We start from the raw sequence: 12,546 nt of genomic DNA, 5'->3' as shown, positions 1-12,546 counted from the left end.
GTAGAAAAAAAAATTAGTCCCTCTCTCTCTTTCTTTCTCTCTCTCTCTCTCTCTCTCTCTCTCTCTCTCTCTCTCTCTCTCTCTCTCTCTCTCTCTGTCTCTCTCTCTCTCTCTCTGTCTCTCTCTCTCTCTCTCTGTGTCTCTCTCTCTCTCTCTCTCTCTCTCTCTCTCTCTCTCTCTCTGTGTCTCTCTCTCTCTCTCTCTGTGTCTCTCTCTCTCTCTCTCTGTCTCTCTCTCTCTCTCTCTCTCTCTCTGTGTCTCTCTCTCTCTCTCTCTCTCTCTCTCTCTCTCTCTCTCTCTCTCTCTCTCTCTCTCTCTCTCTGTGTCTCTCTCTCTCTCTCTGTCTCTCTCTCTCTCTCTCTCTCTCTCTCTCTCTCTCTCTCTCTCTCTCTCTCTCTCTCTCTCTCTCTCTCTACTCACATCTTATCCATGTCCATCACATTGCTGAATGTGTTAGAGCAGCAGGCCAATAAAAGTGCAGATCTGTCACCTTTTAATCCCTCAGGTCTGCTAGCCACTAATTAGCAGAATGTGGTCACATACTTCAAGTTTTCCTGTCATCTCCTTGTCTCATTATATTAGCATCTCATATCACTTGGATTGTCTCAGCTCTAGCAAGTCTATATTCATGCACACACCCACCCTATAAATATTTGGCTATCTGTACATCACCTGAGGTTATATATCTGTTTTTCATCTCCAAGCTGTCTTGCTGTGTTTCTCTTTTATGGTCCATTTATATTCTTTTCCATGCATTGTCATCTCCTCATCTGTATTTCTCTGTTCTTGTAAGTAAAGTCAGACAGTATGGATGCAGCGGGTTGTATTCAGTACAGAATGGGTTTTTCTGAGCTGCAGCTTCTATTCTTGCCATGGATCTGATGCAGCACTGCCACATTAGCATACAAATCCAGCCTCAGGGTCAGCATTGCACTTAGAATTCAGTCTCTGGTCTTTTATCTCTTCAGCCACTTTTTCAGGATTCACACGCGAGGTCTCTTAGCCTGCCCTGACCAGCCATAGATACAAAAGAAGTTCACAATAAAAATATAAGTGTATTAAACACATATTTCTATTATAATGCGTATGCTGCATGCTTCTTTGAGCTTTTTTTTACTGACAAGAACTCATTGAACACAAGAAGCACATTTCATTAGCATGGTAATGCAAGACTGAATTAGGCCTTAGACTTCACTGAACAGAGTGAGAGGTGCTGTACACACTAAATCATAGCGCATTCACAACACTACCAAATGGTTATTTCACATAAGTGGTCTAAAGGCTCAGTGTCACATTTATGCACAATTTACTGTAGCACTAATGGGCAAACCTGCATACAACAGGCTGAAAAATGACAAAAAAAAAAAAAACAATTTAGTTTAAGATATCTCTGTTGTCGGAACAAAACCTTCTATCATTTTTATTACCTTCAATGTCCTTGAGATGTGTGCTGTGTGGCTGTGCTGTCTGAAAATACAAATGAGAATCTGTCAAATGACACTCCATCTTAAAGGTGCAATAGGTAAAGTGAATTAGAAAGAATAGCATTTAAATTCTTTTTTTTTTTTTTTTTTTTTACTCCTTGAATTCGACTCACATCCCCTTCCAACTACATCAAGCTTGAGAAGTGAGTCACATCAATTTCCCCACAACCTGGAGAGTTAGCTCATGTTGTGGTGGCACTCCACCTAGGTATTGCCTGAACCTGCAACCCCATCACTGAAATGTGAAATAGGAGCCACTATTCCCTAATGTTATGACTTTACTCCACCTTTTGTAGATATTCTGCTGTACCTGGTCTTAGAACATGGATCAGCATTCATAGCTCTTTGCATTCAAGCGGAACCCCATCCCACAAATTCTCCGGAACATTTATGAGCCAAACTGGATCTGTGTTGTAGTTTCTCATGTATAGTCTCATTAGCTACAGCTTATTTTAGCCAACAGGAGTTTGCAATTATGTAACATTACTTACACTTTATGAAGAAGATTAATGCAAATGTTTATAATCATAAGAATAATTAATAATAATAATTACTACTACTACTAATTAATTACAATTATTCTCCAAAGTAATACATGCAGGTGCTTCACATGGTGTTAAAAGGATTGATTTATCTGATTAGCCAAGTCACAAATGTGTGTAAATGAACCAGTTTATATTCTGACATCTAATCAAATTGACTACAGCTTTTGGCCAACCATGGGCCAAATTTTACATATTTATTAGTGTACAATGGATTTACAAAGGAATTCAATTTTAGCAAAACTAAACTTTCACTACTCAATAGTTAATATTTACTAGTGGAGTTAAATTTTTCACATTTAAATTCCTGAGATTCCAGAAAATGCCATGTTAAACTTTAATTAATGGTAATTAAAAATTGCTACAATTATAATGAACAGTTCTTATATAATTCTAATGAAAAATCTTTCAATTGTATCAAAGAGAATAATAGATAGATAAAATGTAATTCCTAAGATTTTTAAGCATGTTTTGTTTAGTTTCAGTAACATTTTCTGATAAAGAAACTCCTGTTAATATCTAAATGCTTTTTCTTTAATATTTCCTTTTTTTTTTTTACCTGTCATCACCTTTGACAGCCAGAAGTAGTTTGTGTTGAATTTGCTGCTATATGTTCCTGAATTGTCTCCCATATCTTTTTTCATTGTGTAATTCAGCTCATATTTACCAAATAAATTACTGTTATTTGTCAGCACTTCTTTTCTTAATATGTGTAGCTTGGTGTGGGTCTTTAACACATATGAAATCAGTTCCATGTGAGGTTTGATTGACTCTTGCAACAAAAAAGACAGCAGCACAGAGAGTTTATGAATAGCTCTTACTTACCATGCTGCATATTTAGCATGGTGTACCACCGCCATTCGTTATGAATCTGGTCTGTTATCTATTGTTTGCTGGTTACTGTTATCTAACATGAAATACATCCATGAAGATTGCTCATTAACTGGCATTGCTTTAAATGGCTCTTAGAGCTCTCTTGTGTTTTGTCTTTTATTTATTATGAAGTTTTCTAAAGAATGCAATGAGTTTTCAATTAAGCTAAGCTAGGCATTTATCACTTGGTTTACCCATGTGTTTGCTATTATGAATGTCTTGCAGGTGGTCCATATAATCACAGACTTCCATCAGAATTCAGAATTCCATCTTGGACATAAGTTTGTGAATGTTTTTAGGCATATAATATGCTTGCATTGTTGGATTGTTGGTTATCTGCGTGATTATTGTTTTTCCTCTCAGTTCTCAAATTCAGTGCTTTTCTTTTAAGGACATCTCAATCCAATCCGAAGTCCAAAGGCAGTCACTAACTGTTGACTTGTCAGTTGTTTCCCATCAGCTTTTAAAATCAAAGTAGCAGTAAAATAGCAGTCTGTTGGAAAGAAAAGTTGTCTGATTAATTCATGCATTTGTTGTTCAAAACCTATAACTACAATCAGAAAGGTAGGACCAAACGTTTTGTGGTTTAAAGGCCATACACACCACAGACACTACCTGCTGGCTACACCAGTTCCACAACAGGAAGCTGAGAAAATAGGTGTGTTTAGTGAATGATCAGTGCAAGTAAATAACGTCCCCATCCTTTGCAAAACATGCAAAACGAAGTGTATATTTTTGATGATGGTTAATTGTTGCTGCTGCTAGGCACCTGTGTTTCAAGTATGGCTCCTTTAGCGTCTATGAACTCCAGTTCAGCAGAGCAAGGAAACATCCCAGTGTTGTCCATTAGTACTTGTACTTGTTAGGCTGTACTCTGGATATGCTTAACGGTCCATCATGAGGTCATCTAGATGGATGGGAAAACCTAGCCTGTACGAAAAATAAGTACTCCCTCTCTTTGTCCATTTGCTTAATTAGCAAATTGTTAGTTTTAGCCCTGTTTCTCAATTGGGCAGGTGATACAATTAGCCTGCACTAATATCCCTTTAAGTACTGTGTTCCTCCATCACCAATGCCTTCCATTTCACACTGCCCTGTGATTGAATATGTGATGAAAGTGTGTCTTGACCTGTGATCACCTTTGCTGGAAATTGCTTTACGTAAGTGGACTGCATTTGTATGCTTAATGTATGGTTCTTGCATGACTTTAGTTGAACCTTTGGTGATAAAACAGCTCTTCTTGGAAATATGAATGATTCATGACAGCTTTAATGGTTTTATACATGTGCAGAGTTAGGCACAAATTATTTCTTTTAAATCTCAGAATGGAGCACCCTGTTCTGAGACCTTTCTTTGGGCATGTACGTATGTTGCTGTCACTGTATGTCATTTTATGATTTGTTTAATCTGTACTGATTCATATTGCTTTGCCATTTTCAGCTATGTGTCCATCCTTTAAACTAGCATTCCAGTTCTATTATTTTTCTGTCCTTCAGGAGGGGGTGGAGGTACGAGTGGCACGAATCTTCAACACTTTTGGTTCTCGTATGCACATGAATGATGGTCGAGTGGTCAGCAATTTCATTCTACAGGCTCTACAGGGGGAGCCGCTGACGGTGAGGCTCACATACTCTACTTCATTAACTAACACACTGCTGTGCACTAGTGCTTAAAATTTTTGTCTAAAATGGCTTCAAACATCATTTCTCATGTTATGCTCAGGTCAGGTTCAGATTGCACAATTTGATTATCTCCCACTTTTAACTGATTTTAGAACAAAAGGACATTCAGACTGTCAAAACTACTATACTTGTAGTTTTAACACAAAGCTGAAGTTGGCTTCCCATCTGCCAGCTTCTTGTTTGAATTTCCTCGTTCCACCTTAAATGGTGCAGCAGTTATTATTACAGTGCCTGAGGTGGCAGTATGTGACTGCTGCACCATTTGAGATGGAATGTGAAAATTCAAACAAGAAGCTGGCAGATAGGAACTTCAGCTTCAGTTTTAATGCTGACAGCATTTTTGATAAGGTGATTTAGGCTATAAAAATATCCTACATAGTGTTTTATATGCAGAACTACCTATATATATTCGCTATGGTATGACCTTTTGAGGTAGCGCAGTTTGTCATAACACTGGGAGTCTGCACTGAAGAGGTAGGTGCATACATGCTGCACTGCTTCAGATTTGTACAGTGTTGTATTTCTAAGTGTTTCATGAGGTTGCTTTTGTCACCTCCTTTACACGCAACTACTGCTTGATGCAGTGATTCATTTAAAAATGCAAATTTTTAATCAGTGACTTTTTGTTTAACATTTCACATGCTGTGTTCTAAATCGATTTAAACATCACTGTCTTTCTAATGAAGCATACAGTATCCACAGTATGTTCAGGAAAGATCGTATCGTCATATTGTCCATCCCTGCTCTCTCATTTTGTTGCATATTGCTCTTTTCTGTTTTCTTCAGGTTTATGGTTCAGGATCTCAGACCAGAGCCTTCCAGTATGTCAGGTAAGCCTGGCCACACTTCAGTATGTTATTTTGAATTCAGTGAAGTCTGACTTATACCCTGATTTACTTGTCTCTCTTCATCAAATTAGCTTATAGTAAAATCTGATCATACAAAAATGTATGTGCAGACCGTTTACCAACAGTTTAATTTTTATGGGTTCCATCCTCATGTTTCTGTACAACCAAACTTGCATCTGGTCAGACTAATAATATTTTATCAGCCTAAAAATGCTTGTTTTGTGTTTTTGTCATTATTACTATGTTGTTATTGTTGTTGTTGTTAATTTATTAGTCTTTTAACGCTAGTGCCAGGTATAAATGATAGGAATGTCCAGGTCTACCTTTTGTCCCCAGATCTGATCTGAGTCTAATATTGAATGTAATATTTCTTCACTGAGTTATAGCTGCAGTGTGTGCTCTCTGACTAGATTACCGTTAGTTAAACAATTCCAATGTGTTAATGTGTTCTAGGTTGGCAGTTAGTGCTGTGGTAAAATCACTATGTTTTTGTGTTTGAGCACTGTTTCTAAGGCTGGCTTTAACAGGAATAGCACACTATTACCAAAAGTAATTCCTCATTTCTCAGAAGGACGGTTAATTTTTCAACTTTTTAAACTGTTTTCAAAAGTCCACTGTTTGAGACACCTTTGCTATTGGCTGAGGAGAGCTTGTAGTGTTGTCTGGTAAAATGTTCTTAAAGTCTCACTATCCTGACACATCTTATTTTGATTGGGTTGTTCTATTTACTGTGTCTTAATATTGTACCCAAGTGGAACCTTACACAATATTGTAAAAGGTACAAAAACTACTTTTATTTTATTATTTCTTTTAGCTTTAATGTGTTTTGAACTGCTCTCTGTTTTTAACACCAGTACTGGTAGAGACAATATAATCACCAGCATTAATGCACAGCATGTGCCGTTCAGGTGTTTCTTGTGTAGCTGTGCACATTTAGGATCTGTCTTTTTGGACTGAAATGGATCACTGGTAATGGATTGTTCTGAGGGATATTTTAGGACATTCTTGGAGCTGTAATGAGATTTCAGATAATTCTTTCAGGTGCATAGAAAGACATTTAAAAGGCAGGATGGCTGTTTTGATTGAAAAAAAAAATTGTATTTGCTTACAGAATGATAAAGCCTTGCTTGCGTGTAAAGGAGTGGTTTATTAGTGGTGCATGAACTCCTCTCCAGATGCTTTCTGAAGGCTGTCAGGCTTTGGGGACAAGGAAGAGGGATCTCATCAAACCTTTAGCATCTTAATTTCTAAAGAACTTTTCACAATATCTTTAATTACAATTACAAAATCTTTGCTTTGTTATACAGATGACTCTTGTTTCATTAACACCCCACTCCCTCTGTAAGCTGAATCTTTGTAGGTGGACAGGGACTTCAGAGAAATCTAGAATGAACGCTGCATGTGCGGAGGCTCTTTTGAGTGTAATTTAATCAAGCACCTTTCATCCATTGAGCTGTGTAAGGCAGAAGCATTTCCTTGGCAAACTTGAACTCCTGATTGGTGATGAGAGATCAGAGCCATCACAGGCTGTTTGAAGCCTCGCTGTCTAAGCAGAGCAAACCTTTACCAGGCGGTGCAGTGTTTGCGTAATTAGAGTTAAAGAGAGGCTACCAAGGACCTTGACTTCGTCTTCTTCTGCTCAGATACTTCAGTGATGGACGCAACACCTGCTGAAAACACTTCTCAAACCCTGAGCCAGGTTTTTGACTGGAACTCAAGGTTTTTACTTTTTTTATTCATATCCAAAACCTTTTTCAGTTTTTCAGTCTCTGTTTTTAGTGTAAATTGGCTCATTGATGATGTACTCAGTTTGACTAAACTTTATCTGCTTTGTTGTATTTTTCAAAGGGTAGTTTCTGATTCTGAAATGTGAATTTTCCAAAATTTGTGCAATCTTCTTTAGACCTAAGTAGTCAATGAACTATTCTAAGGGTTGTATTTTTGTGCCAGCACAAGTGCACTCTTACAGGATAATGCCAGAATGTTACTTGGTTAGAAACAAGCGCAGTTATTTCCAGTCTCCTTTTGCTGTTTTGGTGATCAGAAACGATGGTGCTTGGCAAAATAACAATATTTTTACTTGATGTTATTTGTTTGTTTTTTTTTCATTGTTTAGTCCTTTTTATTTATTCGTTTTATTTTTTGTCAGCTTTTTTAACATGACTGCTAGTATCTTCCTTTATTTATTTTTGCTTTATTTTTTCACTTTTTAAGAGTGAGCTGTTTCAGTTGTAAAGTGCTATATAATAATGATTTTATATTGCATTATCAGTGCTGATATTACAACTGTGTTATAAACTTGATACTAAGGGCCCTATTTTTGTGCTGGCACAAGTGCAGTCTTAACAGTGTAGTGCCAGCATGTTACTTGGTTGGATGCAAGCTCAGTTATTCTCATTCTCTCCAATTTGCTATTTTGGTGGTCAGAAATTACAGAGCCTGCAATGTGGGTGGACCCAACATGGGTTGTGACATTCATGTTTTTTGAGCCCATTTTGCTCCAAATATGTGCTTACGTAACTGCCTCCTCAGTCGTGTTCTTATCGCAAACAGGTGCAAAACCTTTTTTTCCTAAATATTACTCTTTGTCACCCAACTTAAATTTAATTAGGTAACTTCGCCCGCTTTCTAACTAAATACAACTGATTTAACTCTTTTGTAACAAATGAGGAAAAAACAAAAACCCTTGTGGCTACTAATGTTCAACAAAACTAAAATCTGTTTGGCTGAGCCACATTCAAGCGTCGTAAAATACTGGCTTTTTCCCTTTCCGTTCACCCATGGAGCAGAAGATAAAAGAGAGGAACATAAGGGCGGGTCATTACAGAAGTGGATTTTCTTTTCCTTTTATCTTCATTTCATTCACTTTTTATTTTTCGAGTTGAGACACTTCAAGCTGTTCCACCTTTATGTCTAATGCCTGTGAAATTGCCTCTGTATAGTTAACAGACACAGTATGTATGCTCATTTTCTATATGCTGATCTCTGTACTTTATGAGAAGTCAGCACTGAGAACAGGAGCATGCAGTTTGTCATAGGGCTTCTGTTTACTCCTCCATATCTGGTTTGCATCATGACATTATCACCCTCTCATTCATATCAGCTGGACTTTTCTCAGGTTGGTTTCTACTCCTGAAAACTCTCTGGAGAGGCCATTAAATGAAGATTGTTCAGCTCCTGATGCTGATGAACTGAAATAGCTCAGCAAATATGTTTGCACTCCCACATGGGTCTTGAGATCATTGCAAATATATGTTTTGAGTCCTACCTGAGAGTGTATAATAGGAGCAGTATGTATTACTGGAGCAGGTGGCCTTCTCCCACCTTCACCACCACCTCAGAAATACATTCCACTTATAGAGAAAGCATTGTAATATTCAGTCTCATGACTCATTCAGTATGGCTATAGTTTGTTCAAGGACATTTCTGATGCAGCGCTTTGTCTGTTTTTAAAGATGATCTGTATATAACTATTACTGATACTAGGGGTGTGGGAAAAACATTGCAATACATTGTGATGCGGACATGAATGATTCTGAATCAATCAATTTTTACAATCAATGTAAAAAATCGATTTTCTAAATATTTAATTTATAACGTAGTGTTGATGGAACATAAAAGGCAGAACTTAGAAGTGGGCAAGTGCAGCTCCCAGACAGTCTCTGGCGGCACATAACAAAAACACAGTTGGATGAGCGACAAATCCGACCGGCTCTGCATTAAAAGCCAGGTTAGGTCAAGAGTCACAACCCAAATGTTAAGAAGAGCCATTTTGGACTTTCAACAAAGTCAAAACACCTGGGGACCACAACATTTAATGTCCAGTGTGTCTCAGTGTGTGATAATGTCCTAGTATAAGTTACGTTAAAAATATAAACGAAAACGCGGATTTACTTCGCTCTGCTTTAAGCTTTAGCTCAGCTATAGTTTTTCTTCCATCTCCGCCAGAAAACTTTCCCTCAAAACCAGAAGTTTCTTGTAAAATGTCTCTCAACATTTGGCTGTTTGAAGTTGCTACACCAGGTTCTTGTTCAAGTTTTCCCGTTCCACCTTAAATTCTGCATGAGGCGCCGAATGTAACTGCTACACCGTTTAAGGTGGAACAAGAAAATTCGAAAGGGAAGCGACTTCATCTTTGCAACTTTTTAGAGAGAGACGGACTCTTGTTGCAGAATGAATGTACCAGGAAACCAACTGTGCTTATAATGTGAATAAGTCCGTTCGTCTCCAAATGTTTGTCTTTTCGTAGCTACAGGCGAGGCAAGACTTCACTGCTATGTGACCTGCAGTCTGCTTCTCAGTTGTTGAGAACCAGGACTTTCATGCTATGAAAGTAGCATGAAAGTCCTCCCCCCCCCCCCCCATTGCGTTTACATTATGGATCATTACAAATACTTTGCTTTAAAGATACTAAGTCCTCAGACATTAGAAAAATAGAAATACTGTATAGAAAAAAAACATGCATCAATATGCATTGATGATCGTTTTATAATGGCATAGCAGCCCTCTGAATCGTAATCGAATCATGAGGTGCCTAAAGATTCCCACCCCTAACTAGTACGATACAGATGTTTCAGGCTGTCTCAGAATCTTTATATCATTCATTAGTAGTGTTTTGTTTTAGTGTTAGAATAAATACAAATAAAAATTATGATTTTTGTTCTTACTGCAAACATACTGCAAATTACATACATTGCTTTTGACAATGTTTTTGCTATCCTATGTTACAACTAAAAATCAATATTTGATTGAAAATATACATTGGCAGAAGGAAATGTGGAAATAAATGAGTGACTCTTAAAGCTGCTCCCCAATGTGTTTCTACTGTTACCCATGTACTCTCCATTAGTCATCTGTAACACTTGGAACGTGCTCTTTCCAGTGATTAATTGGATGAGGAATCACATCTCTGGTCTAATCTTGCCACGTGTTTGTGTTATATGGGTATGTGTTGTGTTCATGTGTTCAGCTAAGGGCTGTGTAACCCAGTTACAGACTGTCCAAAGCAAAGTAACATCACAAAACGTTTTAAAGTTCTTATTTTTACCAGCTTGTTTTCACAAACCATCATGTTTAGCCAGCATGGATCTTTATATCAATTTCTTAAAGAAACTAGTTTTAGCTACACTGTTACTGTTCCCATTGAAACATTCCCTGACACATAGAGACTGATCTTATTGAGTTGCACGCCAGTACAAGATTATAAGTGAGTCCTGCTTACATGACGCAGTGAGAGGGGCTCTGAATAAGAAGACAGGGGATTATGTAAAACACTTGGGAAAAGAGTAGGCGTACAAATGAGGGTCAAACACGCAGCCTCAGACATCTACTGAACAGTATTTTTCTGTCTAACGTGAACTCACTGGACAATAAACTGTTTGATTTCAGAGGGATATTAGGAACCACTCTGCTTTGTACTTTATAGAAACTCTCTTCATATGAGACACATCAATTTTTGCAGTTTAGCTGCAAGGCTTCTCCACACACTGTGCGGATCAGACAGAGGAATTGGAGAAGAAAAGAGGAGGTCTATGTTTTTACATAAACAGTGCTTGGTACACAGATATACAAATGGTCTCCTAGTTATGCTCACTGAACTTGGTGTACTTTGTAATCACATGTAGACCATTTCACCAGCCTGGAGAATGCACAGCTGTTTTATAGCTGCTATATATATATATATATATATATATATATATATATATATATATATATATATATCCTATCTTATGGAAATTGTAATACTAACAATGGATTATAAAACTGTATTGAACCAGCTGTACAACATTGTTTCTAAACTTGAAAATTTCTATCCTGACACTCTGTTTATCATTTCTCCGGACTTTATCAAGTTGAATCTCAACAAACAGACAGACATCCTTGATCATTTCTACACTCCAAACAAAGGTGCATACAGTTCTCTGTCTCACTGCCAACGCAGATGCTCTGACCACCACTCTCTGCTTTTGCTCCGTTTACGAAGACTGGTGGAAGGAAAGTGGTTCAGTCCTGGACTCAAGAGGCTGCAAAAAAACTTCCAGCCTGTTTCGATTGTGTAGGCTGGGCAGTGTTTAAAGACTCTTCATCCTATCTGAATGAATATACAACAGCTTTTAGAGACTTTATTAGAACTGTGTACTGTTAAAACAGTCTGTACATTTCTGAACCAGAAACTATGGATTATAAAAGAAATCCACAGCAAGATAAAGACCCACAAAACTGCTTTTCAGACTGGAAACATAGACTTGTATAAGAAATGCAAGTATGATATCAGGAGGGCTGTAAAACATTCAAATCAATAAAACAGGATAAAACCGGAATCACATTCCTGCTATACTATAGATGCTTGATCGATATCAGGACATCCAGACACCTACAGGCTATGAACCCATACAGGCATGGTCAGAGCATCTAGTCCTTGCCTGCTAAAAAGCTGATGCTTTTTTATGCCTGTTTTGAGCTCACCAACAAAGAGCACCCAGGTCCAGCTCTTATGACTTCACACAGTTCCAATTTTACCATCCTGTTCTAAAAACACTATTATCCTTCTGCCTTAATGACAGTTGACAGGTTGCACATACTTGTGCAGGTGCACTATGGAGTCCGTCCTTACAGGCTGCATCACATTCTTTGTGCCAGCTATTCAGCACAAGACCATAAAGCTTCGCAAAATGCGGTAAAGACGGATCAGAGAATCACCGGCACACGCCTCCCTACACTGCAGGACATTTACTATGCATGCATCTCAGCAAGACAGCCCGCATGCTGAAAAACATGATTCAACCTGCACACACTGTCCTCCCTTCTTCCATCTCTGAAGTGGGACAGGAGAATCAGCACTTAAACCACAATACTCAGAAGCAGTTTCTTACCCCAAACCATCACATGGCTTAACATGCACAAAGTCACTTACTTTAATTTGCATAAGCGATTTCAAAACTGCAATAGGCTCTAGCCAAAAATACAGTTGTAATTTCTAGTGTGCTGTACTGTTCTATCATACATTTACATATACAATTCCATCTGAATAAGCACAGTCACTTAATTGACCATTTGTTGGTCAATTGACCACTTATTTACCATGTTAACATGTTTACACTGGGTGCTATGTACCATT

General features: G+C 37.8%; 1 protein-coding gene across 1 annotated transcript in view; it reads left to right on the top strand.

Annotated features, from left to right (window-relative positions):
- The window catches only part of uxs1 (UDP-glucuronate decarboxylase 1), a 78,401-nt gene that overhangs the window by 58,890 nt on the left and 6,965 nt on the right, over window positions 1-12,546 (top strand). Inside the window, exons 10-11 of the mRNA XM_017704673.2 lie at window positions 4,396-4,515; window positions 5,368-5,411. Coding sequence (XP_017560162.1) covers window positions 4,396-4,515; window positions 5,368-5,411 — 164 coding nt within the window. The remainder of the gene's footprint in view (window positions 1-4,395; window positions 4,516-5,367; window positions 5,412-12,546) is intronic.

The sequence above is a fragment of the Pygocentrus nattereri genome, chromosome 6, assembly GCF_015220715.1.
Source record: "Pygocentrus nattereri isolate fPygNat1 chromosome 6, fPygNat1.pri, whole genome shotgun sequence".
Classification (NCBI taxonomy): domain Eukaryota; kingdom Metazoa; phylum Chordata; class Actinopteri; order Characiformes; family Serrasalmidae; genus Pygocentrus; species Pygocentrus nattereri.
This window is presented reverse-complemented; position numbering and strand designations above follow the sequence as displayed.